This window comes from Mus caroli, unplaced genomic scaffold (assembly GCF_978045245.1).
Source record: "Mus caroli unplaced genomic scaffold, Mus_caroli_1 scaffold_18, whole genome shotgun sequence".
Taxonomy (NCBI): Eukaryota; Metazoa; Chordata; class Mammalia; order Rodentia; family Muridae; genus Mus; species Mus caroli.
Window position 1 is genome coordinate 62,437,387 of NW_028227273.1, and position 14,771 is coordinate 62,452,157.

At 49.4% G+C, this 14,771-nt stretch overlaps 1 protein-coding gene across 3 annotated transcripts in view; it reads right to left on the reverse strand.

Moving 5' to 3' along the window:
* The window catches only part of Pde9a (phosphodiesterase 9A), an 89,177-nt gene that overhangs the window by 44,961 nt on the left and 29,445 nt on the right, over positions 1–14,771 (reverse strand). For all 3 annotated transcript variants that reach the window (XM_021149322.1, XM_021149321.1, XM_085833263.1), the window contains exon 4: positions 10,884–10,927. In XM_021149322.1, coding sequence (XP_021004981.1) covers positions 10,884–10,927 — 44 coding nt within the window. The remainder of the gene's footprint in view (positions 1–10,883; positions 10,928–14,771) is intronic.

A 14,771-nucleotide genomic window follows, 5' to 3' on the forward strand; every position in this document is an offset into this window, starting at 1 on the left:
GCCTCATGGCCAAGCCTGCAGAACTTGATGGTATGACCGCCTGATGGGGAAGGATTTTATTGTAGATGTTTTGCTGAACATATCCTGCAGAAGGTGTGTGTATGTGTATGCATTCCTGTGTGCATGTGCATGGATCCATGTGTGCCTACATGTGAGTGTGGATGTGTGTGTGCACATATGTGCATGCAGGCATGTGTGCACCCTCGTATGTGTGTGCATGTGTGCATATGTGTACATGTGTGTGTGCATGCACATGCATGTGAGTATGCATGTGTGCATGAGCACATGCGCACCAGCCTATGTGTGTGAGTGTGTGCGTATGTGTGCACCCACATGTGAGTGTGCATGTGTATGTGTGCACATGCATGCATGCATACTTGTATATGTGTGTGTGAGCCTCTATGTGTGCATGTGGGTAAATGTATGCAAGTGTCTGTGAGTGCACACCTACATGTGAGTGTTCATGTGTGTATGTACATGCGCACACCAGTGTATGTGTGTGTGTTCATGTATGTGTGCACCCACATGTGAGTGTGCATGTGCAGGCACACTTATATAAGTGTGTGTGCACGTGTGTGCATGTGCGGGGTGAGAGATGAAGACAAAGAGAATGAGGCCAAGAGATGTTCGAGAGAGCACTGCTGACCTAGCAGGGTTATAAGGAGAACTGAATAGCTGAGGGAGGGAAGACCATGGGCTGGAGAAGTTTAGGGTAGGAGGCAGGGTATGAGGAGCTGAGAAGAGCCAGGATGCTAGTGTGGACTCTGAAATGTGTAACAGGTGCTTGTGATACTGAGGGAGCCTGGACCCAGCTCTGGTATTTAACAGGCGCCACAGGTAGTCATTTGTCCCTTCTGCCAGTGATAAGGGAAAGGGCTCCTTTGGTAGAGGGGAACCGGCTTTACAAATTCCTGATGTATGCTGGCTTTTGTCTAACTGCCAAAACACAGGGGAATGGAGTTTCCTTTGTACTGACAAAGTCAACCCTAGCCTCGTCAGTAGATGTGTAACATGTGTGTTCAAAGACAGTCTTGTCTACAAAGCAAATTCAAGGCAATGAAGGGCTACAAAGTGAAACCCTCAGACAGACACCATCCACATCCATCCAGCCAATAGCTGTTCACTATTTATGCACCCAGTGCATGCAGTACCTCTGGAGGCCACAAGAGGGAGCAAATCCTCTGGTTCTGGAGTTGCAGGCAGTTGCAAGGTGCCAGGTAGGTGCTGGGAATTGTACCCAGGTCTCCTGGAAGAGCAGCCAGTGCTCTCAACAACTGAGCTGTCCCTCCAGCCCCAACATGATGGATTCTAAGAGGTCAAACTGGTTAGTATATAGGAACTAAAATTGGATCTTCCAACACATGATTGTCCGTCCGCATGGCAAATTCTAGACTTTTATTACAAAACACTCAAGCAGTGTTCACAAGACAATGTCAACATACAAACATTCTGATTAGATGTGCAGCCAGTTAGAAATCTAAAACAAACAAACAAACAAACAAACAACCTCATTTATAGTCCAGGGAACAGAAAATATTTGGGAATAAATCTTTTAAAAAGATAATCCAAAATGCCTGTCTCGAAACATTGGCTGAGCTGTTAGGTGAGACTTGGGTGGGAAGCCTCAATATAGGAGTGACATCAAGGTACTCTAAATCCATCAATACGTTGAAAGTGCTCACAATGTTGTAGATATGTTCTTACATTTCTTTTGAAACTGACAATGGAGAAAACAATCAAGTTACTTAAAATCAACCCAAAAAGAAAAACATGTATGTATGGGGTTCTCCTTGCCCACACTATGTAGTTCGTTTAATTCTGATGCTGGGAACCAGGGTGGCTGATGGGAAAGGAGCTGCCTAATGGGTTGGCCTAATGCTGTTGGTATTCTATTGCTAATTTGGGGTTCTCAAGAATGGCACCCCAAGCCGGGCGTGGTGGTGCACACCTTTAATCCCAGCACTTGGGAGGCAGAGGCAGGTGAATTTCTGAGTTCGAGGACAGCCTGGTCTATAGAGTGAGTTCTAGGACCACCAGGACTATACACAGAAACCCTGTCTCGAAAAACAAAACAAAACAAAACAAAACAAAACAAACAAACAAACAAAAAAGGACTGGCACCTCAGAGTCGAGATATTGATGTTGAGTGACCCCGCCCCCAGTTAATTGTGATTGGTGAAAAAAGATGCTGACAGCCAATAGCGGGGCAGAGAGAAGCTGAGTAGGGTTAAGGTATGGTGGGTTTGGGAGAAGAAGAGAGAAGCCACCGTGAAACAGAAGAATGTATGGGAGAGGAGAAGCCACAGATTAGCTGAGCCATCAAAGAAAACAAAAACAAAAACAAACAAACAAACAGACAAAAAACTGTGGCCATGTGGGCTGGCCAATTGGAGCTAAGAGAAGCCCAGACGGAACATAGAAATCAATGGCTCAGTGGGTAAGAGCACCCGACTGCTCTTCCGAAGGTCCAAAGTTCAAATCCCAGCAACCACATGGTGGCTCACAACCATCCGTAACGAGATCTGGCGCCCTCTTCTGGAGTGTCTGAAGACAGCTACAGTGTACTTTACATATAATAAATAAATAAATAAAAAAAAAAGAAAAAAAAAAGAAATCAGCCGGGCGTGGTGGCGCACGCCTTTAATCCCAGCACTCGGGAGGCAGAGGCAGGCGGATTTCTGAGTTCGAGGCCAGCCTGGTCTACAGAGTGCCAGGACAGCCAGGGCTACACAGAGAAACCCTGTCTCGAAAAACTTATAGTTTTCATAGGAAGGTGGCGGGTAGAGAGCCATGGGGAGAGCAGAGGCAGCAGGATGGGCTTTGAGGGGGAAGAGAGAGACTTCCTTCTAAAACAGAGAGGGGCTGCATTAAGAGAGACAGCTGTCAATCACCATGAAGGGCCTGGAGGGAGCAGCGGTCCTCAGAGACAAAGAAAGGTCTTTAGTTTGCAGGTTTTCAGGCAGTGGTAGGAAGTCCCCACCTCATGAGTTAGCCTGGCCTTGTCATCATACCAAGGGGCAAGGTAGCATGCATGGGGCAGGACTGTAAATTACCTTATAGTTGCAAGGGGGAAGGGACTGGGCTTGTTTCTCCAGTGGTCTAACCATTCCCAGCAGGACCCACCAGTTCCCTCACACAAGGAGGTATTTTTCTCCAGGCTACCACACCTGAGTCTTAAAGCAGCTGTCCATGATCTAAGAAACAATCAGAGCAGACAGAAGGACTGACAGAGCAGTCACTGAAAGGCTAGAAGGAGCTGTGTGGATTGGCAGTCTGTTTCCGTGAAAGTGCAAGTGTGTCCCGAGCAGGCATGCTCTCAGCAGGTCTGGCTGTCACAGCGCGTGTGTATTTAGAGAGAAGGCTGCATGGTGACCTCTCTGTAAATTGATCTGAGATGGATCACAGCTTTAAGACAAAAGCTGAATCTGAGAGAAGACAAGGGAAGCACTAAAATGGCAAAGAAAAGGTGTTATTTCCAATTCACCAGTCGTCAAATTCACTCACACCCCCCCATGACCTCATTTCTGAGCATGGAAAAGGTTGGGGGCAGGGCGTGAGTGGTGGTGGTGGGGATGGAAAAATACAAGCCGGGGACCGGAGAAAACACAGCTATGTGTGATAGAAGAAAACCACCCGGATTATAGTTTCCTACAGTGAGCCATCATAAAACAACACCAGCCAGTTTAGAAAGTGGCCAAAAAGCTTAGAACAGTTTGCTAAGTTAAGATATTCAAATGGCCAGTACATATATAAAACACCTGCCCGACAGCCTGGGAAATGCAAGTGAACCTACACTAGATACAGCGGATCTCATACCTACTGGATCTCATACTCAGCTGGTACTGGGTAGTTGTGAAAGACTCAGGCACTGTGACAATGAATGCTGCATCTGCCTACAGCAGTCACCTACTTCCTCAGGAGCCCACAGTCCTTCTCTGCCTCAGTTTCCCCTTTCTCAAAGGACTTCTTGAGATCATCTCAATGCCAGGAGAGCCTGGTTTCATTTCCAGGCATATGGGAGGGTTAACACACATATAAGGCACATTCTTGCTGCCAGGCAGCAACCATGAAGCAATGTCCACAAGCACGCCCACAGTAAGGCCTTCACAGCGATCAAAGCAGCTGAACCCCACATTAGAAGTGATCCCCCATGTCTACCCATAGGGACTTAGAGATAAGCATGCTGAGCAGCCTAGAAGTGGGCAAAGGCCTGTGGCACTGAACTAGAGAGTCCAGACAACAAGGTGGGTGAAGCACAATAGGTCTCTGCACTAGTGGCCCTTGAGAGCTGGCAATGCAAGCTGCTGAAACAGGCAGAGATGGTGGCTTCTTATGGAGTGTGTTTGGGGAAGCTTTCAAGGTTGGTGGAAATATCTGTCTTGACTGCGTGATGGCTAGCTAGCCTTTATCGAATTCCTCGCTTGGTACCCTGTGGAACTGTGCATTCAGGTTAGATCTGGCTGAATGCTGTGTTCTGCTAGAACTCAGGGATATCTCAGTACAGAGGGGAGCTGAACCATGCATGGCCCTGAAGCACTAGTAGTAGTCAATGCCAGAGCTGTTCTTATCCAAAAGGAACCCTGCAGTCAGGACCGCCACTGCTTGCCACCCACATTTCTGGCTGTGGCCTGCTGCCGCCCTGGCTGGCTTGACCGCCCTGGAGGAGAATCACGAGCAAGCAACTCCAGGAACAGTTATATGTTGCATTTTATATGCTGCATCCTCTTTGTTTTTAGAAAATAATGCAGGCAAGGATGATTAAGGATGTGTCTATGAAGCCAAAAAGCCTTCGTGCTTTGGGCTGAAATGGCACTAAATATAGAAAACATTATTAAGAAACATTATTGTTGCTCACAAGTAACACATCTGCGTCCAAATTCAGAGCAGGGACTTGGCTTCCGAGCAAAACCAGAGTCCACACTCCAGGTTTGGCCCTGAGGGATCTCGTCCCTGCTCCATTGAAATCCTGCAGTTTTGTTGAGACAAGCTTTTGCCCAGTGGTTTGCCTGGGAGGTTAAAAGATAGCTACCGTTTGCTGAGCATTGCTAAGTGGCCAGCCCTCAATAGGCATTCTGCATAAATTACATCACTTACCCTCTAAAGAACCCTGGGGAGGTGTCTATTTTAATTTCTATTCTGCACAGGAAATGGAAGAACATGGGGTGAGATAGTTTTCCTAAGGCCACTTCACGCAGCTGGCGGATGAATGCAGCTTCAGATGGGCCCTTTATTCTTGGATTCCTATTTTCAAGTTCAAAGCTCTAAGTCTGGGCTCCCACAAAAGGGATCTGCAGATCATTTAGGGAGGTTATGCAGAAAGTCTTCCAAAGGAGGGGAAACAGAGACACGTGCATGAGGAAGTGACCACTGTGGATGTATGGAGATTGGTACTTTGGGCTCCTGCATTGGTGATATCAGGAGACTGTCCTCTTGGAAAAGATGTCTAGAGCACTGGCTATCTAGTACTCCGGGTCTTCCCTGATCAGAGGAAGTCCTCAGGCAGAGGGGACACAGGGATGGAGAAGGATGTGGTTGGTGGGTTTCAGAACTGCCCATGGAGATATGGAGACATTAAGGCCAGGTGAGGCTGGAGTCCTATGCTTTGCTGGGAACCTTCAGTCCCTTCCCCTCATGTCTATTGGATTTCTATAAAGAATGATGGGCTTATTCAACTTCCCGTGTATCTTGAAACAGTAACAATGTTGGATGAATGTAACATCCACCCAAAAATACACAGGAAAATTCAGAGCAGTATTGCAAACAATAGCTACAAGCCTCAGGTGTGTCCCCTGATGAATGGGGGTCAAAATGTGGCCCACCCATATGAGGCACCATCAGTTACCCCTAGATTGAATGGTATAGCAACTTTGTACCACACAGAATGTGTGGCCCCCAAGATGTATCCCCAAATGCCACAGTGGCATATCTGAAACATGGGGACTAGGCAGACCTATAGATTATGCAGGCTAGAGGCTGCCAAAGCCTGGGAGGGGAGGGGAGGGGAGGGGAGGGGAGGGGAGGGGAGGGGAGGGGAGGGGTAGGAAAGGAAGACTCAGGGCCCTCAGGTGCCAGCTTCCATGGGTGATGGAAACATTTAAGGATAAACAGGATAGATACACAATGAAATACAAGCAGACAACCTGTTCCACCACAGGCTGAACCTTGGGTGTAGCATCATGCAAATGATGTCTGAGCAAACAGGGAAGCTGAATGCAAATTCTCCAAGGGGTGGACCTCATCCTCTGTCTTCTAAGATAAGCATGCACGTCAGGCTGACAGGACTGCTTTCTCTAGTCCAAGGGGACCTGGCAGAATGCTCCATGTGGCAGGGCCTGGAGTTCTGTGGTGGCACCATAGACATTCCTGAAGCTCTCTCAGGGGTACCTTCTGGCCTTGGATGCCTCTGTTGTAGTCACTGAGACACTAGGCACACAGCGTGTGGGAGCATGTGCAGGGTGCAGTTTCATCCTCAAGGACACACGGCTCCTTTGACCTGGTCTTTCCTAGATCTCCAGCAAAGGCTGCCTCTATCTCCACAAGGAAGGGGGAGGTGGTGTGCCTGTCCCCAGCAGGAATTCTGAGCACTGTATATCACTGGCCACTTGCCACTTGTACCCTGCCCTCTGTCCTTTGGAAACAGCAGTGGTGCCAAGAAAGCTGTTGTAAACAAGGCCTTGGACCTCCCCTGCACTGTAGCCTAGAGGCAGAGCATCCTAGCCTTACCCAGTGGTGCTGATGGCATATGTTGATGTAAAGGACTACACAGGACCTGCCTCAACCGGATGGATACCAAACTGGCAGAGTGTGGCTGCACAGGCCTGACCTAGACTCTAGGGGAAGGCTGGGGGAATGGCGGTCATACAGAACCTGCAAGCTCTCTGCAGGGTTCCGAAACTGAAGATGCCCATCCCCAGGTTGAGTGTGACTCAGTAGTCAACAGCCGCTGTGTCCTGAGAAAACCACAGGCACCCAGCTCTTCCAGGGACCACAGGGACACTACAGGTCCCATCATCTCCACACATTTTGCTTTGCATCTTGCTTTGGGCAAGAAGTGAAACAGGAGTCTGTTTCCCTGCGGCTACTGTGCAGCGTGGCAGCCTCTGCTTTGGCCTTCACCTGAGGGCAGCTCAGATCAGGGTAAGCTTGCGTCTTTCATAGGATCACACTTAGTCCTATATGGGTCTGAGGGCTCAGGACTGTGGCAAGTATTCGGACATCTTTGTTTCTCTCAGGCAGGCATGCTGCAGTGGGCTGTCAACCACAATGGTATATATTGCCATTGAGAAACGCCTTAATTTGAGCTACTTAAAATAAAAATGATGGACTACGGACACCATTGACATAAAAAGGCCTGTCTGATGGCTTCTGTCACAGCTTGTGACTTTATTTCCCTCATAAAAGGAGAAGCAATCTAGAAGCAGGGACTGTCTCCCAGTACTAGGGAAAAGAATTCCCCCCCCCCCCACACACACTCCCTTCTGCTGCCTTCCTTTCTTAAGTTTTGGAAGGTCTGTGTAGCCCAGCCTCATCTTGAAATCTCAGGCTCAGGCTGTCTCCTTTCCAGCCTCCTGAGCAGCAAGGCAAACACAGACTTCCACATTCACAGAGGTTGTCACATCTGCAGACAGAAGTCTGTCAGTCTTCCCTGGCTAAACCCAGCAAGAGCAGTAGAACTCTGTACAATCCGGTGGCCAAGCCTGGCCTGCCCTCTCTTCTGAAGCCACGCTAGCTCTTGAGGATGCTCTTCTCTGGGTGTCTCCTGGGTGTTTAAGTATCAAACGGCAGAGCCTGATGGTTTTTGCAAGGCACAACCCCTAGGTCTGGTGGGGGCATCCTTTGACACTTGGCAGGAGGAGAACCCCCTGGGAAGGGCAGGTAGAGGCCAGACTGCTGGTGGCCAGCTTTAGAAGAAGAATTCCACTTCCTCTTCTTTGTTCTTAAACTGTGGTGGGTGTGGCCCGTTTGTTGAGAGGCCAATGGAGCGGCTGACAGGCCTTGACCTCAAGGATGTCTGAGTGGATTAATTACAAAGGTAGGGTGGGGCTGGGCTGGGGGTGGGGGTAGAAGTGAGAGTGGAAGTTGTGTTGGGAAAATAGAAAAATCAAGAATGCCTGAGAATCTGCTCCAAGGGTTGGCAGAATCCCTTTTCTGCCCTTAGGTGCCAGCCATCTCTGGGACACCAACTTTGCCCTCATACGGGTACACTGGAAGAAAGGGTGCCCTGGCACCCAGAGCCTTTTAGGCTGACTAGGAACATGATTGAGGAGATTTGTGAGGGAGGTGCTGACATCTCTGGGGGTAGGGGACAGACACTACCTTTGAAAACAGTTCTTTCTCATTGCAGAGTTCACATTGGCACAGCCAGGTTGATGTGGAGGGCAGAGCGGACCCAGACCTGGCCCTGGTTGGTTGCTTCTGTACCCAAGAGCAGAGACCTGTCTTTTTGTTGTTGTTCTCTATGTAGCTCTGGCTGTCCTAGAACCCACTCTGTAAGACCAGGCTGGCCTTGAACTCACAGAGACCTGCCTGTCTCTGCCTCCCAAGTGCTGGGATCAAAGGTGTGCACTGCCACCTCTCGGCCTTTTCTGTTGAGCAGAAGTTTATTGTTGTTGGCCACACTCACTCTGCTGCCGTTCTCAGAGAAGCCACCCTCCCAGGCTCTTCCCTCACTTAAAGGGTGCTTGCGCTGATGGCGTGAGGCAGGTGCTTTCTGGTTCTGTCCCACCCTGACCCACTGAGAAGAGTCATCCTTCACTCTGCGTTCACTCCACCATCCTGAAGCTAGGATGTGCACACAAGAGGAGCCTTGGTCCTCTGCAGCGCTGTCTGTTTCTCAAAGTCCTCGGTAACTCCCAGGACCCCAGCTGTGGGAGGAGCTTCAGCAGCCCTGGACCAGCTGCTTGAGTGTGCCCTCCGTACCTGCCCTCTGCACCTGCCCTCCACCTGCCCTCCACCTGCCCTCCACCTGCCCTCCACCTGCCCTCCATCTGCCCTCCGGGAGCTCAGCTCTTACTTCCCAAAGGCCCCGCTTAGGCTATGCTCTAGCTCCTATTAGCGGGTCAGAACCCAACTCCAGTATGGCTTGGCTCCAGAGTTACACAAAACCCCATTCCTTGAGTATGTATCAGGATTGACTTTTCCAGCACAAAAGCCATATGTATATGTAGTATATGTATATGATATATATGTGTATATGATGTATATGATTCATATGTATACGATGCATATGATGTATTATATGAATATATATACGTGTATATGTATATGGGCACACATTTTTGCAGTGGTAGGAATTTAACCCAGGACCTTATACGTGCCATGTGACCAACTTTAAGCTCCTGCCGCCTTGATTTCCTCACCAGGATGGACGGTGCAGCCTTGAACTGTGAGCCAAGATGAACCCCTTCTCCCTCAGCTGCCAGAGTCAGAGTGTCAAGTCAACAGGCTAGACACTAAGCGTGACTCTTCCTTACATCAAGAAGCCTCACAACCCGGTAAGTGCGGGAGTGGCCACCGAGAGCTACTGAGGAGCTGGCCAGAGATGTCATAAAATAAAAATAAAACAGATACTTCAAAGACACTCATGGTCGGTCATCATTAGGGAATCACAAACTAAAGTAAAAAAAAAAAATGCACAAATGGAAACCGCGGCACACTCCACATCTGCAGCCATCAGAGGGACTGACAGTTCCAGAGCTCCAATAAAGGAGCAGCTGCAACAGAGATGCCAGAAAAAGGAAGCAGCAGGCTTGGATGGAGCTAAACTTATACTTGACCCCAGGACCCCACAGCCCCACTCGAGCCCCACCCCCACCCCCCACTCTTTAATCCATAGCAGCTTGACTCATTAAAAAACCGACCCCAAGGTCACCCGGAAATGAAGAAAAAACATCAGGATGACCCTTAGCAACTACCAGGCACAGTGGCTGGTGCTCGCGACACCGACGGATCTAAGAAGCCTCATGCAAACTCACTTCCTGGGTCATTTTTTTCTGCATGAAACTCTGGAAAGGGGGTTGGGGAGATTGGCACAGTTGGTAAGGTACACACACACACACACACACACACACACACACACACACACACGGTATCCAGGGCTGGATAGGCAGAGACAAGAGAATCCCTGGGATTCACAGGCCAGCCATCCTAGCCTAGTCAGCGAGACCCAGGACAACAAGAGACCCTGTCTCAAGAAGCAAGACGGAACTCATGAGGAGCTGGTTCACAAGGAAGGACATCGACTGGAGGTTCAAGTCTGGGCTCCCTACGTATGCACATAATCAGGAATGAAAAACATGTATACCCCTCCTCCCTAACGCCTCACACAAACTCTGGGAAACAGAGACTACTGGACGGTCTCCAAAAGTGAGCCAGCTGTGGACAGAGGCAGCTGAGCAAGGGACACAAGAGAATAAATATGCACAGAACCTTGACTTCACCGATGGTGACACGCAGATGCTCCAGGATGCATCCAGGTGCCAGCACGCTTGAGCGGGAGCATCTTATTGTGCATAAATCACATACAAATAGAAATGATTAAAAAAAAATCCTAAAGGAAATGGGATTCTGTAAAAATCCCATGCCTGGCTGAAGCACCCTGGGAAACCTTATGGGGTGGAGACCTAACTTTGTAGCTCATAGGAATGGAGATGGGTATGGGCCTGGGAACCCAGGTAGAATGAGGTAAAATGAACATGTTGGGGTGGGAACTCAGAGGGGCTATCTGGATGTGAACAGTGTCAGACTCCACAGTGGTAGCAGATTCAAACACCTAATCAATGCGCATTACATCACACAGGGAAAAGGGAGGGGAGGGGAGGTTGGAACTCTCTCTCTCTCTCTCTTTCTCTCTCCTTACTTAAAAGGTGATAACAGGGCCTTACCAGACACTTGCTTCACAGCCACAGGTCTCACCTTGTAGGGAGTGCTGTAAGAGAAGAGAGTGTCACAATGAGTGGCTGCCAGAGGCTCTGGCTGCTGCCACCGATAAGCACTCCCTAGGGGGCATTTCAATCAGGCCAGCTGATTTGTTTTCTTTTTATCTTGAGGTGCTGGAGGTGGAACCCCAGGCCCTGCACAGCACAAGCTCATGCTCTGCCACTGAGCTGCACCCCAACAGACACCCCTTCCCTGCAACCTTGCTGTTCTGAGTTCTCTCATTCGGATGCTTCTCATTTTAAAAAATGATATCAATGACCTGAAGTTCCTTCATAGTGTTCACATTGGATTATAAGGAAGCAAATTTCTATTGTCGATATAATTAAGAACCAGAGATGCATCATCAGGTGGAACCTGAAGACTCTGACATTCTTGCCCAGTTCTACCCCCAAAGCAGTGCAAACTGGCTCCCCCTTGTCTCTGTACACTACTCTGTACTGGAGCTGCTGACCCTGCCCAAACCACACCCCATTCGTTATTTGCCATCCTGTTTGAAGCTGTGCAGAAGACTTGGGCTCTCTGGATGGCAGGATGTTCTAAGAGCCCACTGTGGTAGGAGTTGGCAGTGAACAAGGCTGAAATGTTCCTGTTATGAGCAATGATCTCCTATGTTCAAGTGTGGGTTTCTGAAGGGACAGACCTACTGTTACGGTGTCTGTCTTTGGGATGGGTGACCCGTTCGTTCATCATCTCATGGCGCTTTGGCCTGAATGTAACCAGCGAGCAGATGCCACCAGCCAGAGATAAGGGGGGTTTGGACAGAGATCGCAAGACCCTCAGACCACAGACAAAGCTTCCTGGCTACATCTAGATACCTCTTGCTTTGTCTTGACTCCTGGTTTCCAAAGCCTTGAAGCTCAATTCTGCAGAGCCAGTGACATGTCTTCCAGGATTGAATAAACTCTTGGCTCCATCTAAATTGAGTTACAGCTTCCTTACTCTCTTCCTGGACACTGTTAATATAATGTAAGTGACATAAACCTTTCCCCCTTTGGAGCTGATAAACGACCTTGGACTTTCATTGCGTGTCTGTTCTGCAATCTTAACTGCCTGGGTACTGGCTTTCCTTATGATGCCCTGGGACGCAGCAGCCTGGCGCCAGCTGGGCATCTATCTGAGAGGCATGTGCACTGAGCGGAGGGATGGCTGTATAACCCTCCTCACTGGCGCCTGTTTGCTTTACCCAGCAGAAAGCTGTGCATCTCACAACTTGGCTAAAATCGGAAACCCAAGATGTGTTTGTGTTATGTCAGAAATGCACGGTGTCAATTTTGGCCCTCTCCTCTCTCCGTATGCTACACCATATGGCCTCACTCTCCTCATACCATCTAAGCATCTGTTCTCCTTCCCCAGAAAGGCAGTAAGGGCAGGGTCCAAGAGACATATCCGAGAGCTGAACATGACTAGACCTAGAACATTCTTTGGTCAGAGAAAGGAGCCAGATGGGGTAAGGCCCTTTATGAGCAAAACTGTAGCTCCATCTGGCCACGCTCTGATATGTCTGTTCTCAGTTATCAGTCCTGAGGAACAGGCCACTAATCAGGTCTTGCCAGCTCCAACCAACTGGCCTTCCATCTCACAGATGTGACGTAAGGTTTGAAACAGATGCAGAGAAACAGCCCAGAAAGCAAGAAGCCGGGAGAGATGGAGACAGTTACGCCTCCGGCCAGGATGGAGGTGGCTAGCCAGAAACCTTGGAGACTCGGGAGTCATGGAAAAATCCATCCAGAGGACAGGAAACAGCTCCAAGTGTGTGAATGAGGGTTGCCATCTATAGCCAAGTCCCTTCCACCAGTGGGAGGCTGGAACGGGGTGGGGGCAGGGGAGGGGAGTAGGTGACCATGTCCAAGCCAAAGAACGCAGTGCTCTTCAGAGGTGGGGAAAGTTAAAAACATAAGCACAAGTGATCAGGCATGCAGGTATGTGACCACCTGCAACCGTGGTTGGGCGTGGGTGTGGTTAGGGGTGGGTCTGTGTTTGTGGGGAAGTTAGGCGGGGGTCACACAGATGGAGGAGTATATCCTGCCTGTACTGTGCCCTCTGAGAATGGTAGCAGCCTGGCTCAGAGGGCCACATCTAAGTCCAGTGGAGTTTCAGGGGTTCCCTTTAGCCCGTGGGTGCTACCCCAGGGTCTGCACTCTAGAACCCTTTACAAAGCTTCACAAAGACCTGGGTTAATAACTGTTAGAGGGGCTTCTGGGTAAACCAGACCCCTTTAAAAGAGCTTGCCAGTTTTAATGTACAGCAGGGGCCACTGTTCAGCTGACCTGGTTTATACCGAGCTACTAGTGTGGGCAGGTGGATACATGTCTTCATGACAGACAGGCATGCCTCAAGCAAGGACCCCCTGTGAAGACTGGGATTGGGAATCTCCAGGCCAGACATGTCCTGACCCATATGCCCTGACACACATGGGCCTTCAGCATGGAGGTGACAACCCCTTCCCACCACACAAGCTCAGGACGAGATACTGAGAAGGGGGAAGAGAGGAGGGAGGTGGACATGAGGAAGGACACGGAGACCCTGAAGACAGGAATCTCACACCTTGGGCAAGTGTGGTCCACCATGCCTATATCTGCTACCTCCCTATCTTCCATGTGTCCACAAGGGCGCCTCACCTCTACCTACCCACTGTATGTGGCCACAACCAGACCTAGGTTAGGTCTGAGCCCACAAATGTGTTGTTCGTGTTCCTGCCTCACTCAGCCTTCTGTGTAGCTAGCTCTGTCTCTGTATCCACACCTCTGTCTGTAACCCCAGCACACAGCAGCACCAGACACCCATCCAACCTCATGCATTACCATCTTGTCTGCATCTGAGAGGTAGTTTTCAGCATGCCACAAATGATGCGGTGCTCATTATGGACCTTTGGGCATGTGTGCATGTGCATGCATTCATGCATGTGTGCTCTCAAGTGTGTTTCAATGCACATGTGTGCGTACATGCATGTGTGCATGTGCGTATCCGTGTGTGTATGCACATGTATGTGCACTCTTGTGAATGTTTTGATGCACATGTGTGTCTGTGTGTACATGCATGTGTATGTGTGTGCATGTATGTGTGCATGCATGCACACATGTGTGCGTGTATGTGCATATGTGTGTGAGTATGTGTGCATGTGTATGCACTCATGCTCACATACACATGTATGTGTGTTATTGTGGTTTTTTGTTCAGGAGGCCCTGGGGTCACATAGACACTTGTTCTCTGTTCCCTGTACAGTTTGATTATCTCTGCTAGTTGAATTGTTACATCTGTTATAACTGAATTCAGCAAAACCCACATGGCTTTGTGGGACTGAAACCTTGCTTACACAGACAGGGCATAGAGAAATCCCACCCTCATCATGGCCACTTTAGGAGTCTGGGTGTTGAGAAGAGGGGCCCCTCAGTCCCTTTGTCTTGATGGAGTTCTGGGTCAGGTAGGCTGGAGATGACACACATGTCACACATGTCGCATGTGACTGTCACTGGAGTCTTTGGGGAGCCAATGAGCCACGAGCCTTGTCGGAGTTTGGATCAGAGTGAGGGCCAGTGGGTCTGACTGGAACACTGACTCCTGAGGGTAAGATGAAGGAACCAATTATGCCTAGTGTGGAGATCTGGCCAAGGCTGAGGGCTGTTAGGACCAGTAGCAGCCATGTTCAAGACAAAAAGTATGTCAGCCATAATCACCGGGGCCTCTTTGATCTGTGTTTCTGAAAGCACATGTGTGTATATATGAGTGTGTGCCTGTATGTGCACACGTGCGCAAGTGTGTGCATACCTGTATGCACACCTATGTGCGCATGTATGTGCATGCATATGTGCTTCCATGCACACATGTGTGTGCAT